Source organism: Sinohyriopsis cumingii, chromosome 18 (genome assembly GCF_028554795.1).
Source record: "Sinohyriopsis cumingii isolate HCF-2022 chromosome 18, ASM2855479v2, whole genome shotgun sequence".
Lineage (NCBI taxonomy): Eukaryota > Metazoa > Mollusca > Bivalvia > Unionida > Unionidae > Sinohyriopsis > Sinohyriopsis cumingii.
The window spans coordinates 81,855,127-81,872,460 of record NC_142978.1 but is presented as its reverse complement, the minus strand read 5'-3'; the positions used below and the strand labels follow the sequence as shown (position 1 = coordinate 81,872,460).

The window sequence follows — 17,334 nt, the reverse complement described above, 5'->3', positions numbered from 1 at the left end:
AAAAATATGCCGGCTACATAGAGCTAGAATTATGAAACTTTTCATTTTATTCTCTTCTAGTTCAAGAAAGTTACTGCCACAAATTTTAAGATTTATAGATCACTTAAGACAACGTGGCTTGAAGAAACAAGTTTGTGCTTAGTTATAATTATTTTTTTTTTAAAAAATGTCTTGCTCTATATGAAGGTAGACCATGAACTTAAAAATTTACCGCAAAACCATTCACGCTACATACAAAGATGATACCAATGGTAAAGGCAACAAATGAATACTTCAAACTAATAATAAATACAAAAATGTAAAGAGGCTGATAAGCCTTTCTGCGCATCATGATCAAAGGAAACCAAAAAGCTTTATGGTGTCAGTAAGAAATTACCTCCTTGAAGAAAGCTGTGGTGAAATTGCCACCCTCTATGGCCATGTCTCCAAGCATTCTCTTCTGGTTTGCTTTTTTCAAGATGTTCTCTTCCACAGTTTTCTCACTTATCAACCTGCAAATGGTTATTCACATACAATTGTTACCTCAATTACCATATTTAATTTAGGCCTTAAAAAGACCTCTATATTACAGTCATTCCCTAAAGGTGGACCAATTGTTAACAAAATATGTACTGCTTTTGTAAAATTGGAAAACTTGGATTTAAAATTTTCACAAGTTATAATCAAGATTTACCCAATTTCAGTAAACGTTAAGTTCAAGTAAAATGCTTGTAAAGTACACTTTATTACCTCCAGTACAGTTTCACAAACTGCAGTTCCGAACCATACATAGCTCAAAGACTTCCTGCCACCTTTCAACCTGACAATTTTTTAATTTTTTATTTCACATGATAATGGTGATCACATTCCCACCATGACAAATACTCAGATCAACAAAGGTCTAATAAGGGTAACTGTTGCCCTTCTTGCTTTCTTCTCCAAGAAACTGAATATTTTTTCCTCTATTCTGTACTCACTATTAACACTTTCTATGAGACATGTCTTCTCTTTCATTTTGATTATGTATCACTTGTCAGGTGCATTTTTAAAAATAATTCTAAAAACAACAGCCTGATCATGCAGATGTTTAGCTTGAAAACAAATGCAGTTAAAAATGTCAGAGGTACTCCTGTAAATTTAATCTGGTTCCCGTAACAACTTCACTAGATCTTGATATAAAACCAGGATCCAAATCAAACCTCTAGATCTTACCATGACAATCATATTTCTGTAATTTTTTGCTTTTAATCCCATGAACATAGTTTTAAGGGTAATTTTTGAATGGCTTGTTGTCAAATGATAATGGCTGGCAGGTATGTTATTTGAATATGAATAATTTAGCCAATGTTTGGTTGTTTACTATTGAACTATGATAGGGCAAGTAACCAATTCTTATGCCAACAAGAATATATGGCTATCTTCATATATTTATTAATTCAGCAATGTGTGAATAAACATCAGTTACTATGAAAAGCATTTAATAATTACAAATTTAACTAAAGGGGATTCCATCTTTAATATCAAAACTTCTCAACATACCTTAATTTTCATTTCATTTACAATGCAGGTTGTTGTAATCACCACCAACATAGAGATCTTTTAATTCATCTTTAAACAATTCTGAACAAATCAACAGCATTTTAACGCATTAACCCCAGGAGATTTTTTTCATTTTTGCCTGAAATACAAGTAGGAAACACATTTTGGGGGCTTTCTCTGAATACATCACAAAAACCTGCGTCCATGTTTGGCTTGATGCCTAGTCGTGTTAGAAATGCCATTTTTCATTGGCTATTTCGCTCGCGAGAAGGATAAAAGTTGATTTTTTAAAATTATCTTTTATTGGACCCATCATTTTTGTGTCATGGCCACTTTTACTTTTCCCAATGTATCCTACTTTTTGCAAAGGTTTGCCCGTTTGTGTGCAGTTTCGACTGGTCTGCCTTAGAACTGTGGCCAAAAAGTCTAAAATCCGGACACAAAATTTGATTCGGACACATGGCAAATGACGTTTTTAAAAAAAAATATTTCCTGTGTATTTTCCAGATTATTTGGTATCTTTGTGAAGATAGGTCTGTCTACTTGTCTGTAATACCACCAATTTTGGTGCATCTTAAATGACCTTGACACTTCAGAGCTAGTAAGGTATTACCTCCAGACACAAATGTGGCACCAGGGGTTAATGAGTTATCTTAGACTAGAATCTTCATGTTGTCGAAGTCTGCATGACAATTATACAGGCCTGCTACATGAAATGTAGATGTTCCAAAACCAGTATGTCTATTTTAGTTTGTAGGTTGAAGACTAAAACTTGTTTATTTATGTAATACTTATCAGCTACAATTGTATTATTACCTTTCTCTAGGATGATAGTCTAAAGTCCAAACTTAATGTTCCCTATTCCAATTTCCCCATTAGAAATTGCAGTGAGTTAAACAACAGTTTCTTGAAAGGACATACTTTAATGGCTGAATAGAACTTCCATGTATTAACTTGTTAACACCTGCCAACACTATAACTCGTCGTACTTTACCTTCCTCATCTCCTGAGTGCCACATTAACATGGCACAGTTTACCTAGCGCGTTTCCGGAGCACCAAGTCTGAGTGGCAGTATTAGTCTAAGTCTGTATCCCGCATGACGAGTTAAATCGTCACAAACCACTGGTTGATTTCAAACCATTTCCGATAACTGCAGGCATTTTAACTAATATAATTTTAGCTTATATAGAGTGAACATTGCTGAACAAAGGGGATAAAAATTTGAATTCGATAGCGGCAAAAATAGTGGAAATATTTAGAATAGAAAATGATGAAAATTACGAAAATCAGCCGCCGGGAGTAGACTTTTACTGAACATACTCTGATGGTTTATTCACACAAGGTTAAGTTTGCAAGATGACAAGTGGAATTTCTGTGTACATAAAATGGAATGGATTTCTTGTGTTGATAGTGATAATTATTCAGTGTCAATTCATCATGGATTTTATGGATTATCCATGGCAAAAGAAACGATGGTAAGAAAATCATTTATTTCATCTTTATGCATGAGTTTTATTTCTGCATGTAGCATGTAATTTATATTATGTACATAATTTTATTGACAACTGCTGTGCTAAATTTTATCTTAAAGGAACATAAATAAGAAAATAACATTTATTGCAAGCAGCTCCTTCTGAAAATATATGCAAGCCAAATACTCTCAGCAAGTCTCAGGGATACACGCACTGGTAAGGCTTGCTCTAGGTGATCTCTGTACATGCTGTACGGGAATGCCTAGATGTTTGGCTCAGGGGTTAATGAGTTAAAGCAACGCGTGTGATCCAATTTACCAAACCGCCATTCCGACAAGTGAGATGCAAACAAAAGCAACAATAAGGGAACATACACAAATTTAAATAGCAAGAATTGGAGAAGAAACAAAAACAAAAACAAAAGAAAGAAAAAAAAAAAAAAAAGGCAGAAGACAAAATCGTGGAACATTCACACACTTGTGTATGCAAATGACATTGCAAGGAAATATAAGATATTCCTTATGTTGTGCACAATTAAGGAATCATTCTGTGATCATTTAATTCTGGTCCTCAAATTTCTAATTGGAGGAGAGAATATTGAACTTGAACAGGAGACCAGCATCCTGGAAAAAGGTAGCAATGCCTTTCTTTTGTGAAACTGCCATTGTACCTGTATATGTGCACATCTCTAGTCTGGCCAATTCTATGGCATCTGTCCTGAGCCTGAGCATCCATAGTAGGATTCCAATCACTATCATAAAATATCACAGTATCAGCACCCGTCAAATTCACTCCAATACCACCAGATCTTGTGGACAGAATGAAACAGAAGATCCTCTTGTCTGTATTAAAACGTTCCATAAGAAGCTGAAAATAAACAGTGTTTCATTCAAATGGACAACCAATAAAATAAGATTTTGGTTTCTTTAAATTTAAGAGCTATGATCCTCTACAATTGAGAAATTATTTCTCCAGCAGCCACATTAAAAATTAATGACCAAACAGAAAATAAATTGGCTTAAACAATAAAAAAAGAACATTCTTTTGTATGATATCCAACTAGAGGTCATATACTGAATTCATTAGAAAAAAAAAAATCTGCTTTAGAAGACTGTATCATTGTTCACTCAAGACATATTTTTCTGGGAGATGTGTGATGTGATTTGGATTTTTAACGTAGCTTTAACAATATTTCAGTCATATTGCTACGATGTCTGCAGTGTGACAGTTTATAGTGATGACTAACACTGGGGCATCATGCCGCAGACATGAAGAATGATGTCCCACCCCGTCACATTATCCTGACACCAGGCCCACCAGTCCTAACACTAACCTCTTAATGCTGTGCACCAAGCAAGGCAGCTGTTAGTACCATTTTTGCAAGTCTTTGGTATGACTCAAACAAGGATCGAACCCACGATCTTCCACTTCCAAAACGGATGCTCTAACCACTAGGGCACCGGAGTGGCTTTTACTGGGTGAAAGACTCCAGCTCCAAGTAATCTTTGAGTATAAAAACTGCTTCATACTTTAGCCATTACCTTGATAAGCCACTACAGCTGAGGCCTTCCATGAAATGGATAGTCTACTCATTTAACTCCCAACCCATTCACATGTAAAATTTACAGTTAACATGTAGAGATCAATCTTCCAAAACATACGATCTATATTTGTTCACTGGTTTCAACCCCCGTTATTTTCTTCCCCAATATATTTATATAAGAATCAGTGCCAACAATTCCAAAATTTGAGGTTCATTTTTAAAGGTTTATACAATTTTACACTTTGCGTTTCAGCTTATGGCATGGTTTGTCCAGCCCCCCTTCCAACTTTTGTTATTTCTTTATGAAAACTGAGATGTACGCTTTTATGTGTGTGTGCTGATGCTAGGAAGTAGTATAAAGCCATCTTCTAGTTTGTAGAGGTGAAGTAAAAGTTATTTCTTCAAGTCTCTTAAATGTTTAAAAGTCAAGCAGCTTCAATCATTTCAATAATTAAAAACTAATGATACTTAAGAGTTGTAAATAAGAGTAATGAGCTAGCCTAATTCAATACAAATTTAAAAATGCTCCATGACATATACTCAGGATGTATGAAGAAAAATAGCTAGCAGGAAATGTAGTTACATGGGGGGGGGGGGAGGAGGAGGAGGAGGAGGAAAATAATATATTACCTGTCTTTGTTCAACTTTTGTTGTGCCATCCAAACGCAGATATCGGTGACCATGGAAGCTCAAGAAGGCCTCTAATATATCTAACATACGAGTCATCTGAGTGAATATCAGCACTCTGTGCGTTTCAGACTTTAAGCGCCTAAGGAGAATATCCAAAGTCTGAAGCTTACCTAAAAACAGCATGCAAAAGTATAAATAAGCAAACTTTACTAAAAAATGTTAACTTGCACCCAACGACTTTCCCCTTTCTATTTTGAGGAAAAATTTCAAATCCAGTTCTCCATCTCAATGTTATATATAGTGCATACAAATCTGAAAAATTTCTTGAAAGAGCATTTCCTTAGAGCACACATCAGCACAATTTTGAAAATATGCATTTAAGTTTTTTGTGAAATAACCATGAACATGAGTACTATGAATGACACATTATATACCTACCCTGTGCTTAATTATTATCTCTGCAGATAAATGAATATTCTGCCCTGAAAATGTTACTTTTCATTACAAAGAACTTCTGCCTAAACAATCCAAGGCTTCTTCCTTACCTCAAAGTGTACGCATTTAAAGAGTTTGGTTCTGGCATGTGATGCAGAATCCATTTTATTGTGCAGGACAAGTTTTTCTTTCCCTCAGTAAAAGTCACCCACAATGTTCAGTCTTGTTATGTTGAAACATTTTATTGTGCAGAATCCAATTATTTTATCAGCCAGTGACCTTTCCCTTTGAACTTTTAACCCCAACATCAATGATACAGTTGTTTCTCACCTAAGTGCAGGCCATCAATGACTGGTAACCATACATACAAACTAAGTTGTATGCAAACCATTTTTCTTCTTTCATGCAGTGATCTTTACTTAACATTGAAATTAATACCATTCTATCTAGTATCAAATGCAAGCTTTCCAAAACATTTGGTAACTGTAGATAATGAAAAACAATGATACTTGTGCAAACTATTTGTAGTCATAGTGACCTTGACTTTTAACCTTTTTACTTCACAATGAACAGGGTTCTTCATTCCTCAACAAAGACTAGCAACTATACATGATGGAGAACCATGTTATTGTGTGGAAACTATTGTTCTTCCTTTAGCAACTAATCAATTGGAGCCTAAACTCTACCTTTTCCCCCAAGTGCAAGCTACGAAAGAATCTGATTTAATCCCACCAGATACAAATGAGCTCAGGGATAAAGTATGAACAGCTAATGAAGGCAGGGGCCCCGAGTGGCCGAGTGGTCTAAAGCGCTCTTTGTTACGGATCACTGCCATCTCACCTCTGTCTGCGGCGGTTCGAGTCTAAGATTCAGCCAATGTGGGCATGTGAGAAAGCTTGCCAGTAGCTTCTCGTGGGTCGGTGGTTCTTTCCGGGGTTTTCCGGGTTCTTCCTCCACCATTAATACTGGCCGCCATGTATAGCCTGTCGTGCTGAAAAATGGCGTTAAACCCCACAACAACAACAACAACAAAGCTAATGAAGGCAGCTAATTCTTTGCTTGGAATCCCATTTGGAAAAAGTAAGATTAAATCAATGTTACCTCTGAAATCCACTGACAAAGCATGACTTTGTAACTCTTTCTCAGTGCTATGTGGAAGGAAGACTTTTATAGCAAGATTGGTTTTGTGGGGTTCAATGCCTTTTCCTCCCCCAGCACACAACAGGCTATCCATGGTAGCCATTATCTTTGGTGGGGGAAGAACTAAGAACCCATCTGAAGCTGCTGGCAGGCTTGCTTGCATATGCAAGTTGGTTGAGCAGAGACTCGAACAAACATTAACAAAGTTTAGATGTGAGTGATCTGTTAAGGCAATAGCCTTAGAGCAATTGGCCATATGGGGCAAACTAGATCAACATACTGGAATGTTGTATTTATTGTTGTAAGTGGACCAAGGTATCAGACTGGTATGTTGTATTGACCTCTGATTAGTGATTCAAAATGGGAATAATGTCCTTGGACTGGACACCAGTACAAAAAAAAGATACATAAGTAGAGTAACAGCAAGTAAACAATTTCTTCAAGAAACTTACATAAGTACCGGTAAATGTAATTTAGCATTTAATCATGGAACTATTGGAAAAGAAAAATTGGTAGAACTCAACACAATGCTGGATCACACTATTCTCTTCCATATATTTGTCTATATCACCAGAAGCTTTTTGGTCAATTACACCAGTTTATATACTTTGAGGAAAACTTTAAAAAGTGGCATCAATTTTCTTTGTAACACAACCCCTCAAGAAAAGAAAAGAAAAGAAGAAAAAAAATTAAACAATTTCTTCAAGAAACTTGCATAAATACCAGTAAATGTAATTTAGCATTTAATTGTGGAATTATTGGAAAAGAAAAATTGGTAAGAGAGTGCTTCAAATTATTTAAACCAGCCCCCACCCCCAGCAGTTATTTTCAATGCCCTCTAGAATATTTCATGATTTTATAACAACTGGGTTACTGCAATCTTTAAAATATAATTCCATAACTTTTCCAAGACCTTTTTACCAATTTCAAGAGTATCTACTATGTATATTTACGATATTTAATACTCACCCAACACTTAAATTTAACATAAAAACATTTTACATCTGGCTTTGGGCATACTTCATCCTATCAGATAGGTCATTCTCTTTTGAGTGTCGTGAGTACAATGATTTTGAATGCCGTCAAGATCCCTTGATGTAGTCTGACTATTAAGTTTTAAGGGATCATACTCTAACAAGTATATTGTCAATGGTAGTTTGGTAAAACTTTTGCATTGGCAAACAAAAATGTAACCAGATAAAGCAAAATAACCAAAATCCATGACTTTTCCAAAACTCTGAATGACTTCTGAAAGTTTCAAAACTTTTGAAGGCCCTTGGAATGCTTTTCTGTAATTTACAAACTTTTCCAGGATTTCCATGACCACAGGAACCCTTTAACAAGTACCACAGTAAGAAACTTCTAAAAAAAGATATTTTCAGATAGCAATTTACTCGCGAACTAGCATAATGTTAGCTTGCTGGCATCAATTGAAAGCCGAATAAAAGAAAATGGGAATTATTACATAAATTTATGAGTCAAGTTATATGACATCGAGATCCAAAGTGGAAAATTCCACACTTCAGTTGTTTTCAAGTAAACCAGATATTCAAACATCAATGTTGTTACGACCCACTTCAGCAATTGATACAAATGTTATTAAAATAACTTTAGAGTAACACGTTACAGAAGATCAAGATATTGCCAAAGCAAATTATATCAGATTTATGGAACTACTAGATCTGATGGTAAATAATATATTTTACTGATAATTATGTTCTTTAGCAATTTCTAGAGTACAAGTATCACATATCCGAATAAAATCTGCAATCTGCTCATTTTTTTCTGAAGTGGTTCAAGTTTGTGTACCAGAATCAATAGTAAGTCTTCCTCTATCATTTTGCAGAATAAATTCATCTTGTTATGGATACAATCTGTTATAGTGGTCACTGTATTGGAAACTTAGCATTTAATGCCTGTAGTATTCATTTCCAAAGTCGAATTATGAGAAAACACTCCAATACTGTGGCATTCTATACTTTATGATGTGGATTTATATATATTGTTTTCTTCAAGCCACTGAACTTGTTAGTCCTGCCCTGACTACACATTATCAGCTCAAAATGAAAAGTACATGGCTACACCAAATGTAACAATAAAATGAAAAATGTATTGTAAAAGAGGACAGCTAAACTGTAACATTTTTAAGAGTAGAAGTTTCTGAGCCAGCAGCAACAGCTAGTGAGCAGCCTAACTGCATGCAACACTGGATATGTCTATAATTAAATACCAACCCAATGAAATGCATGAAAACAATCCTTTTTTTATAGCAATATTAATTCTTTAAAAAAAAAAAAAAAAAACAGATTTATCTGAACCAGTGAACAATAAACTTGTACAAGTTGGTCTAGCTATCACATTTTGTCTTATTGCTGAGGAACCTACCGCAATCATACTGTATAAGCCTCAGCTCTGGGAACTGGACCGACATCTGGGTGGATATTCTGTGCAAACATGCAGCTCTGGGTGAAAGCTCTTGGCGTAAAATGAAATCCCGTCGTTTTTCCGCTATCAAATATGAAGGTGGTGGATGAGATACATGCATGATGATGGGAGGTACAGTTACAGCAGGAATGGCAAACGCATACCTACAAGAAAGGGATTTATTTACTTAATACATATATAAATATAATCGAATTTGAAAATACATGTTAAAATAAAATGATTTACTCCAATCCTTGATTAAAACTATAGGAATGGAGAGCAATTTGTAAGTATATCCTCACACCTCTCCCTCATACCGCAAGAGAGATCTATTGACAACCATGGAAATTAGGGACAAAAGGGTAAAATTTTGTGATTCTATTGAGTTTTTTTAAACACTGCAGCAAATAATGTGGATGCCAGAAGAATGATCATTTAAAAACATTACAAAAAATGTCAATTTGCAGTTAGATAACACTATTTAAAGTATACAGCTCTGTGAATTCTTTTATTTGTCCTCCAAATTGCTACTGACTCTTTTCAGATTCTAAAACATCCTTTTCCAAAATCATTTTTACTTGGCAAAGGTCAGATCTCCGTTTATCAAGTCATTCTCAGCTCTCAATTTTTTGGACAGATTTTCATTCCTTTCAAACACAAAAGGCACATTTTTTTCTCACTTTAAAATGATGAATTCAACTAAATTTGATTCCATATAGCCTTCAGGATGGGCTTAAAATCACATTTTAAAGTCAAGACAAATGAAAGGTTTCAAACGTGTATTTGGTCTTCCAATAAAAAAAGCGGACTTTTTTAAAGCGGGGTTAGGGGGTCCTCCCCCAATGTTGTCTCAAGGGGCAGTGTCCCCGATTCAGGGGTCCAATGACCCCCATTCAAAAACACATTAGTCATGAAAAACTGGTCCTTGTCCAACTCATCATAAAATAAACCAAAATAATCATTTGAAAAACTAATAAACTTACCAAAAATGTTCAACTTCAATAATTTCACAACATTTATAGTCACATGAATTTGTTATTTAAAACTACTGATGCTGAAGTTATTTCATGTGCATGTCAGTGTTCACATCATAACCAAGTCACAATAATTTCTTAATTTTTGCAGCAAATATATTATACTTGTCTCTTTTCATAACAAATCTCTAAAATAAACACCCCATTTACATCAACTATATACAAATAATCCCATATATTCACTCCTCATTTTCTCCAATGGACACAACCTGTTGATATGCCAGTCAAAGTCTTTTTTGCAGCTTTGGCAAAGATCACCGACTTTTTTGGCTCAATGTGCAATCATTTCTTTTCCTTTTCAAGCTGTTGCGTGTACTGTAATCAGCAACAGGTCAAAAAGGCAACAACCCTTAAAAGAATTGCAGGAGCATTGATATTTTAATATGAATCACCAGAAAATGAACATATTATTTACCAAACGGCAATCCATTGACATCTTTGAGACTAGCTGCATTCTGTTTCTAATCAAAGGCATAACTCTCTACACTAGATCACTTGCAGACATGCAAAGTGTTCCAGAGTCGTTTGCAATACTATACAGATGCTTAAAATAATGTTGCCCTACTATGGAGACCATAAATTCATGTAACAATTGATGGTTTGTTCGAAGGCATTTTATTTTGGCCAATTAATGGAATTCAACTGCTTGAAGGACAGCTGAGTAACGAGTTGGCCTTCAATAAATAGAGTAAAACTTGTTCACACCAAATGATCTCAGGGCTAGTGATGCATGAAAGCCAACGTTAAAAACTAAAGTTCAACCTTGGACCTAGGATGTTTCCCTGCTACAATATCAAACTTCATGCAAAACAACAAAGCCGTCTTTTTTTTTTTTTACATAAATTTCCCAATGAAGCAAACCATAAGGAAATGTGCATGCATGCACACATACATGGACACTTTTGGTGAGGTTTGAAAGATATTACATACAATATAATGCGATGTTTTGGAAATCATAAAATTCACAAAACTGATGGTTTTTATGAAAGGATATTCTGATTACCAATCAATGGAATTTATATTACTTCATGGACATCCAAGTTGGACATTAATAATCATATAACTAAAAACTGTTCAAAAACTCTCAGGACCAGTGGCATACTTTTTCTGGGGCAAGGAACATACGGCAGTCGGAAACAAAATACATTAAACGTGGTTCCCACGCTTTTCAAAATATAAATTTCCAGGTCTTTTCCAGGATAGAATTAATTTTTTCAAGGTTAACATATGACCATTACTGAATGGAATTAAAGAACATTTTGGAATTATAAAACATGCGTTTTCCAAATCTGAAGATGTTTCTCTTTCAAGGCTCTCCAAAACATGTATGTCAAAAAAAGATGATCATAAAAAAAAAAAACAAAAAAATAAAACAACACAAAATGAGTCACACAAAACAAATTTGACTATATTTCCATAAACTGGCATTTAAAGCCATTTCAATGTACAGAATACAAAGTCTAACTTTATTTTGCTGACCTGCATTAAGTTGCTACATTTCTCAAAAATGTCAAGTATTATAATCATGTCTTTATTCCGCTGAAAGAATAGACGAAACTCGGCATAGATGAAACCTGACCTGGCACTTGCCATTTGCGTTAATAGTCGCATTACACCACAAATATCGAATGACGACATTGGAGCGCCAATAGTCACTTGATACCAACAACAAACTCCTTTTTAAAATTTCTATTCTCAACATATTTATTTCAAGAACAACTACAGGAAACTTGGCCAGTCTGACTGATCAAGCAGACAAGTCTGGTTCCCTACTTCATATGCTCCTTACACGAGAGCACGTCAATGTTGTAGTCATGTGATACAACAAAACTCCAATGTTGGTTTCAGAATAAATATAATTTTGTGCTCTTTCACTTTTGTATCTTTACTACAACCAGTATACCACTTTCATTTAATATTATTTTCTACAATATTTGAAAATGACGGTTGTGAGAGTCTATGTGCTCGTGTGGTATGCTATCGAAATAGCTAGTACCAGCTCAGCTGTCATCAACGCATTAGTTTCGTCTTTCATCAGATTAAAGACAAAGATTTTAATACTCTCGCAAATTTCTGAGAAAATAAATAATTTTTATATTGATTTCATGCAGGTATAACTCGATTTAAGTTTGCTAGCCCATCCGCTAAGCGGCTATGCTTTAACTCCACTATGTTGGCCTCTTGTGATGCTAGACTGATTTTCATACCTTCCATAAAAAAACACAAAACTTGCCATCTGTCAAACAAAAAGGTCTACTAGATTAATCTAATCTACTGAGCATTTGGATTGTCTCAACAAATATATTTATGGCAAGCACCCAAATGATCCATACTGCAACCTCCTAATATTCTGGTTAGAACTCTATAAATTTAATTCACGATCAGTTCAGTTACGACTCAATTACATAATTGTTTCAAGTATCATATTGTGGAGAAAAATTCCCAAGTTTTCACCGGTAACTTGGGAACCCTGAGTAAACTGTTTAATGGTTTGACTCTGGTGGTATCTCCCATTTTGGTGCTCATGTATTAGTAACCAAATGTCCGAATGTTTAATGACAAAAGACTACAATCACCGCTGCCTCTCAGCCTATAAAGTTAATATTTATTCTACGTAGATGTTTGTTCAAAGATAAATGTGGCACTACCTTTCCTAACCTGGAATTTCCTCTGACCACTGGAACTCACCTTTTAAAACTTTTAGCGACCCTTTTTACCTTTCTGATTTACAAGTACAAGAAGGCAAATGAGGAAGATTAAGAGGAGAGAAGTGGCATACCTTGTTGCATGAACTGCTTTCCCATCATATCATAAATAATGAAAGCAAAATTTCAGTTAAGCCTCACCTTGCAAGAATATCCTCAAGTTCACTTAAATAATGTTCTGGAGTATGTACAAGATTTGAAAGCACTTTAGTTTGAGTCCAGAAATAATCCGGATGGTGTCTATTTTTCACAGAATGCACATTGTGACAGTGAATCATCCCAACACCTTTCCAAAAATTATTGGTGTGTGAGGATGGAGTCTCATGATTCTCCGTTTTGTAAATGTTCACAGCTTGGCATAGGTCCCGCCCATACACAGGCTTCATGCTACAGTGTCTTTTGTTTATATGAGCCATGAATTTCAACTTTTCTTTCCTCTCCTCCTGTCGTTTCATATATAGAGATTCCTATAAAAAAGGGAACAAGTGTCTTTTACATATCCATGAAAATGCACAAATAATTAGAGCACAGCAATGCAAAAACTGTTGTTTATTTTTGGGTAGATTCCTCAAGATTCTTAAAACCGGATTCGACTCTTATCGGATGAAAATTCAGCAAAAAAACCTAATATGCACAAAGAACTGTAGTCAGTATATTTTACAATCATGTAGAAATGTTTCCTTTAAGTGTAAGCTTTAAATTTGACAATCAGCAAAGTAAATCTTAAAGGAAGGTGTTATAATTCCCTTGAAACAGATCTCATTTTTTTGTGAAATCAAGATGCAATTGTTACCAACATAAATTATGTAAGAATGCCAACCTAAAGTGATTGGTTCAAAAACAACACAATCACATTCATATCAAATCTAATACTTCATCTTGTAAAAAACAACAAATGACAAAAATATAAAACATTAGATAAATAAGAGAAATTGTTTATATTTACAATGAACAGTTCAGATTCTGCCTTCATTTCCGCAAGTTCCTTTTTTGCCACAGGCTGAGCAACTGCAACCATATCCAGTGTTGATGACCGCTGTCCTGTCAGACAGGACACTGTGCTCACCTCTGTGCTTCTTGCTGACATAGTGGTGACTGCTGAAGAAACTACTACAGAAGCAGAAGCTGAAATAAATATTCCATATTGTACATAGTGAACAATGCAGATATTTCATAGAGTAACATTTCCTATTACAGTATGAAATTTTTTTAAAAATTTAGAATCTTGCCATGTAAGAAAAGAGTTTAACCCTGAATTTATCTGTGCCAATAAAATCCGAAAAAATATTTTCAAACAATCTAATCTCCTTAAGACGATCTGGTTACAAATCCATCATTTGAAAAACATTTTCAAAAGGCCTTCAAAATTGGATCCTGTTGTATAAACAAGGATGGAATTTTCTGTAAAATCAACTTGTCTTCTAGTAATTCATTAAACCAGTCCCCAAACATGTATTAATACAGGAGCTCGTATTGTATTTTAAAATATACAATGCTGTTGGGCATTTCTACGCACGTAAGGTTTCCGTCTCCAATAATGAAGTAAAACACATACCGAATTCGACTGTAATGCTCACCATTTAAAGAGGCAATTGTCACCAAAATATTCTGTTCAAAATAATAATTTTGGACACAAAGGATACCACCACCGTGTTTTCGTGACTCACAATGTCTGACAATTCTGCGCACAGCTTTGAAAAGACGCATTGTTTATCCATTGGGCTATAGAAATGAAATACATTAATTTGGACTGTTTCTGTCAGCAGTTCAGTCCAGTAATTTGATCAGGTTTATAGCTAGTTTTACAAAATTCAACATAACAATACCCAAAAATGGCGAGTGATATTAAGCCATCCCTGAATTTTTTAAAGTAAATTTAATATTTTTTTTTAAAATGAGCTGTTATGTGAAAGAGAAACAACAATGAATAGGGTGCGATGTGTTTACATCTTGTTTATGGGGGAAAAAATCTTAAGAATTTAGAAACAGACTAAACGCTGGGAAATTGTGAGAAGCCCATTCTAGTGGCCAGCTGAAATGTTGGGCAGCAGACAATTTTGTACAGGTGGGACTTCTTGCAAAATTGGAAACCGATTAAGATGCATGATTTTATTCTCAGGTATACATTTCCATCGTTTATTAAATGTAGTTATTTGTATGACTTTAACAGATACATAGTAAATAGGATTTTCTGGGTTACAGGTTCAAGCACAGGAGTCTGATGTTTTATCAATAAAGTACGGCGAAATCTCTAACAACATGAAATCACCTTATTGGTAATATAAATGAACATAAGGAGTGCAAGCGTGGCCACAACCCTCCGTTCGATTAGACTTTTCTGATGCTTCATTTATTGCTTCAGAGTTGCAAGAAGACTGAAAAACTACATACATACATTCAAAAGCCTGTGACGTACTAATGCATAACTCTCAGACGACCATCGCATGAATCCAATCCGGTGAATTAACCTTTATTTTCACCGATAATTTTCAGAAATGGCAAGTATTAAAATCGTTGTCGTTAATCAGCAGTCAAACAAGATGAAACTACGGCGTAGATGAAACCTAACCCAGTACTCGCCATTTGCATTACTAATCACAGACTTCACAAATCTCAAATGAGGACATCGGAAGTCCAATATTCACGTGACATAAACAACAAACTCCTTTATAATGTTGTTGTACAGAAATTCAATTATATTAAATGAAAGTAAGATACTTTTTGTAAAAATCAGTTGTTCTCGGAACATATAAATATGGAGAATTGTGTTCTTTCATTTTTGTATTTTTATTAAAACCAGTATACGACTTTCATTTAATTATTTTTTAAATTTCTTCTCTACAACATTTGAAAAGGTGGGTTGTTAGATATGTGTACAGTACTCATGTGACTTGCAATGCAAATCGTTGAGTATCAGGTCACATTTCAGCAGATTAAAGATGATTTTACTACTCACAATTTCTGCGAAAATAAGTAATTTTCATATCTATTTCATGCATGTTTCATTCGATCTAGCAACGTTTAAAGTTTGCTAGGCCATCCGGTAGGCAGCTACACTTTGCCATCACCATGTTGGCCTCTTGTGATGCTAGATTGGTTTCCATACCGTCCATGTAAGGAAAGATAAGGATATCATGCTGACTGGGCGTTAGGATTGACATGGCATATATGTTTATTATAAGCAAACAAATAATCCATACTGCACCCTCAGAATAATCTGGTTAGAATTCGATAAATTTAACTCATGATCAGTTAAGTTATGACTAATTGCATGATTGTTTTGGGCGTCAAGTGGTGGAGGAAAATTCCTGGATACCCCCCCCCCCGGACTTTCCTCAATATTTGCCAAATTCCAGGACTTTTCATGGTCGGGAATTTTTGGTAACCATTTCTCCCGATTTCCTGGTAGCGTGGGAACCCTGTTTTTATTATTCTGCTGCCGACAGATGAGGTTGAATTTGTGCAATTTTTATCTGATTATCGATTTTCATATTTTCTTACTTGTGCTTACACATACATACATTTTCTTAATATGATGGTAGGGTTGTAAAATTACATTTAATCTCCATAATAAGACTAACCAAAGGCTACATGATCTACACTAGAATCTATAAGCAGTAACATTTTTTACATGGCAGTAACAGTAATACCATGACAATTCCAGATTAATTCAAACTGTAGTATACTCAATCCTTAGTATGAATCAATAAATATACAATAATTATGTAACATGTCAGTTTCTAGATAAAATGTATCATCACTAAATTATCAATTCTCATATCCAGCACAAGGCCAATATTTTTTACTGGTAATTTTCCTAATTACTTTCACTTTTCTCAGGAGGTAAATTTCCAAAATAGAACAGCCAAATCACTCTGGTAGGTATGTGAGGACAGGTTGCACAATACACTGATAAATGTTAAAATCTCTTCAGTTCTCAACTAAAAGATTTCTACCCCATGAAGGACTTTTTCTATCATTTATATCCGTTTTATGTGTAAGTGTTGAAAATGTACCCAAAGTCGGCATTCCAATGAGGACTAGGCTGACATGAGAAAATTAATATGCGGCCAAGGCAACCACTGCATCTACACATTAATTCAGGCAGTGTTGGTAAATGGCCAATAATACCTGATGGCTTGTTCCAAAAGTTAAAACTTTAAAATCTCTTCAGTCCTCAACTAAAAGATTTATACCCCCAGAAGGACCTTTTCTGTTATTTATATCCATTTTATGCATAAGTGTTGAAAATGTACCCAAAGTCAGCATTCCAATGAGGACTAGGCTGACATGAGGAAGTTAATATTCGGCCAAGGCAACCACGGCATCTACACATTAATTCAGGCAGTGTTGGTAAATGGCCAATAATACTTGATGACTTGTTTCAAAAGTTAAAACTTATTTTATGTTCATAGCTTTACAGTAACAATAT

At 34.8% G+C, this 17,334-nt stretch overlaps 1 protein-coding gene across 1 annotated transcript in view; it reads right to left on the bottom strand.

The window, feature by feature from the left end:
• Positions 1 to 17,334, bottom strand: part of LOC149777156 (uncharacterized) — a 185,255-nt gene that overhangs the window by 59,441 nt on the left and 108,480 nt on the right. The window contains exons 27-32 of the mRNA XM_089941382.1: positions 13,849 to 14,027; positions 13,044 to 13,369; positions 9,125 to 9,327; positions 5,165 to 5,334; positions 3,662 to 3,858; positions 377 to 491 (exon numbers count right to left, since the gene is read on the bottom strand). Of these exons, the coding sequence (XP_089797508.1) occupies positions 377 to 491; positions 3,662 to 3,858; positions 5,165 to 5,334; positions 9,125 to 9,327; positions 13,044 to 13,369; positions 13,849 to 14,027 (1,190 nt within the window). The remainder of the gene's footprint in view (positions 1 to 376; positions 492 to 3,661; positions 3,859 to 5,164; positions 5,335 to 9,124; positions 9,328 to 13,043; positions 13,370 to 13,848; positions 14,028 to 17,334) is intronic.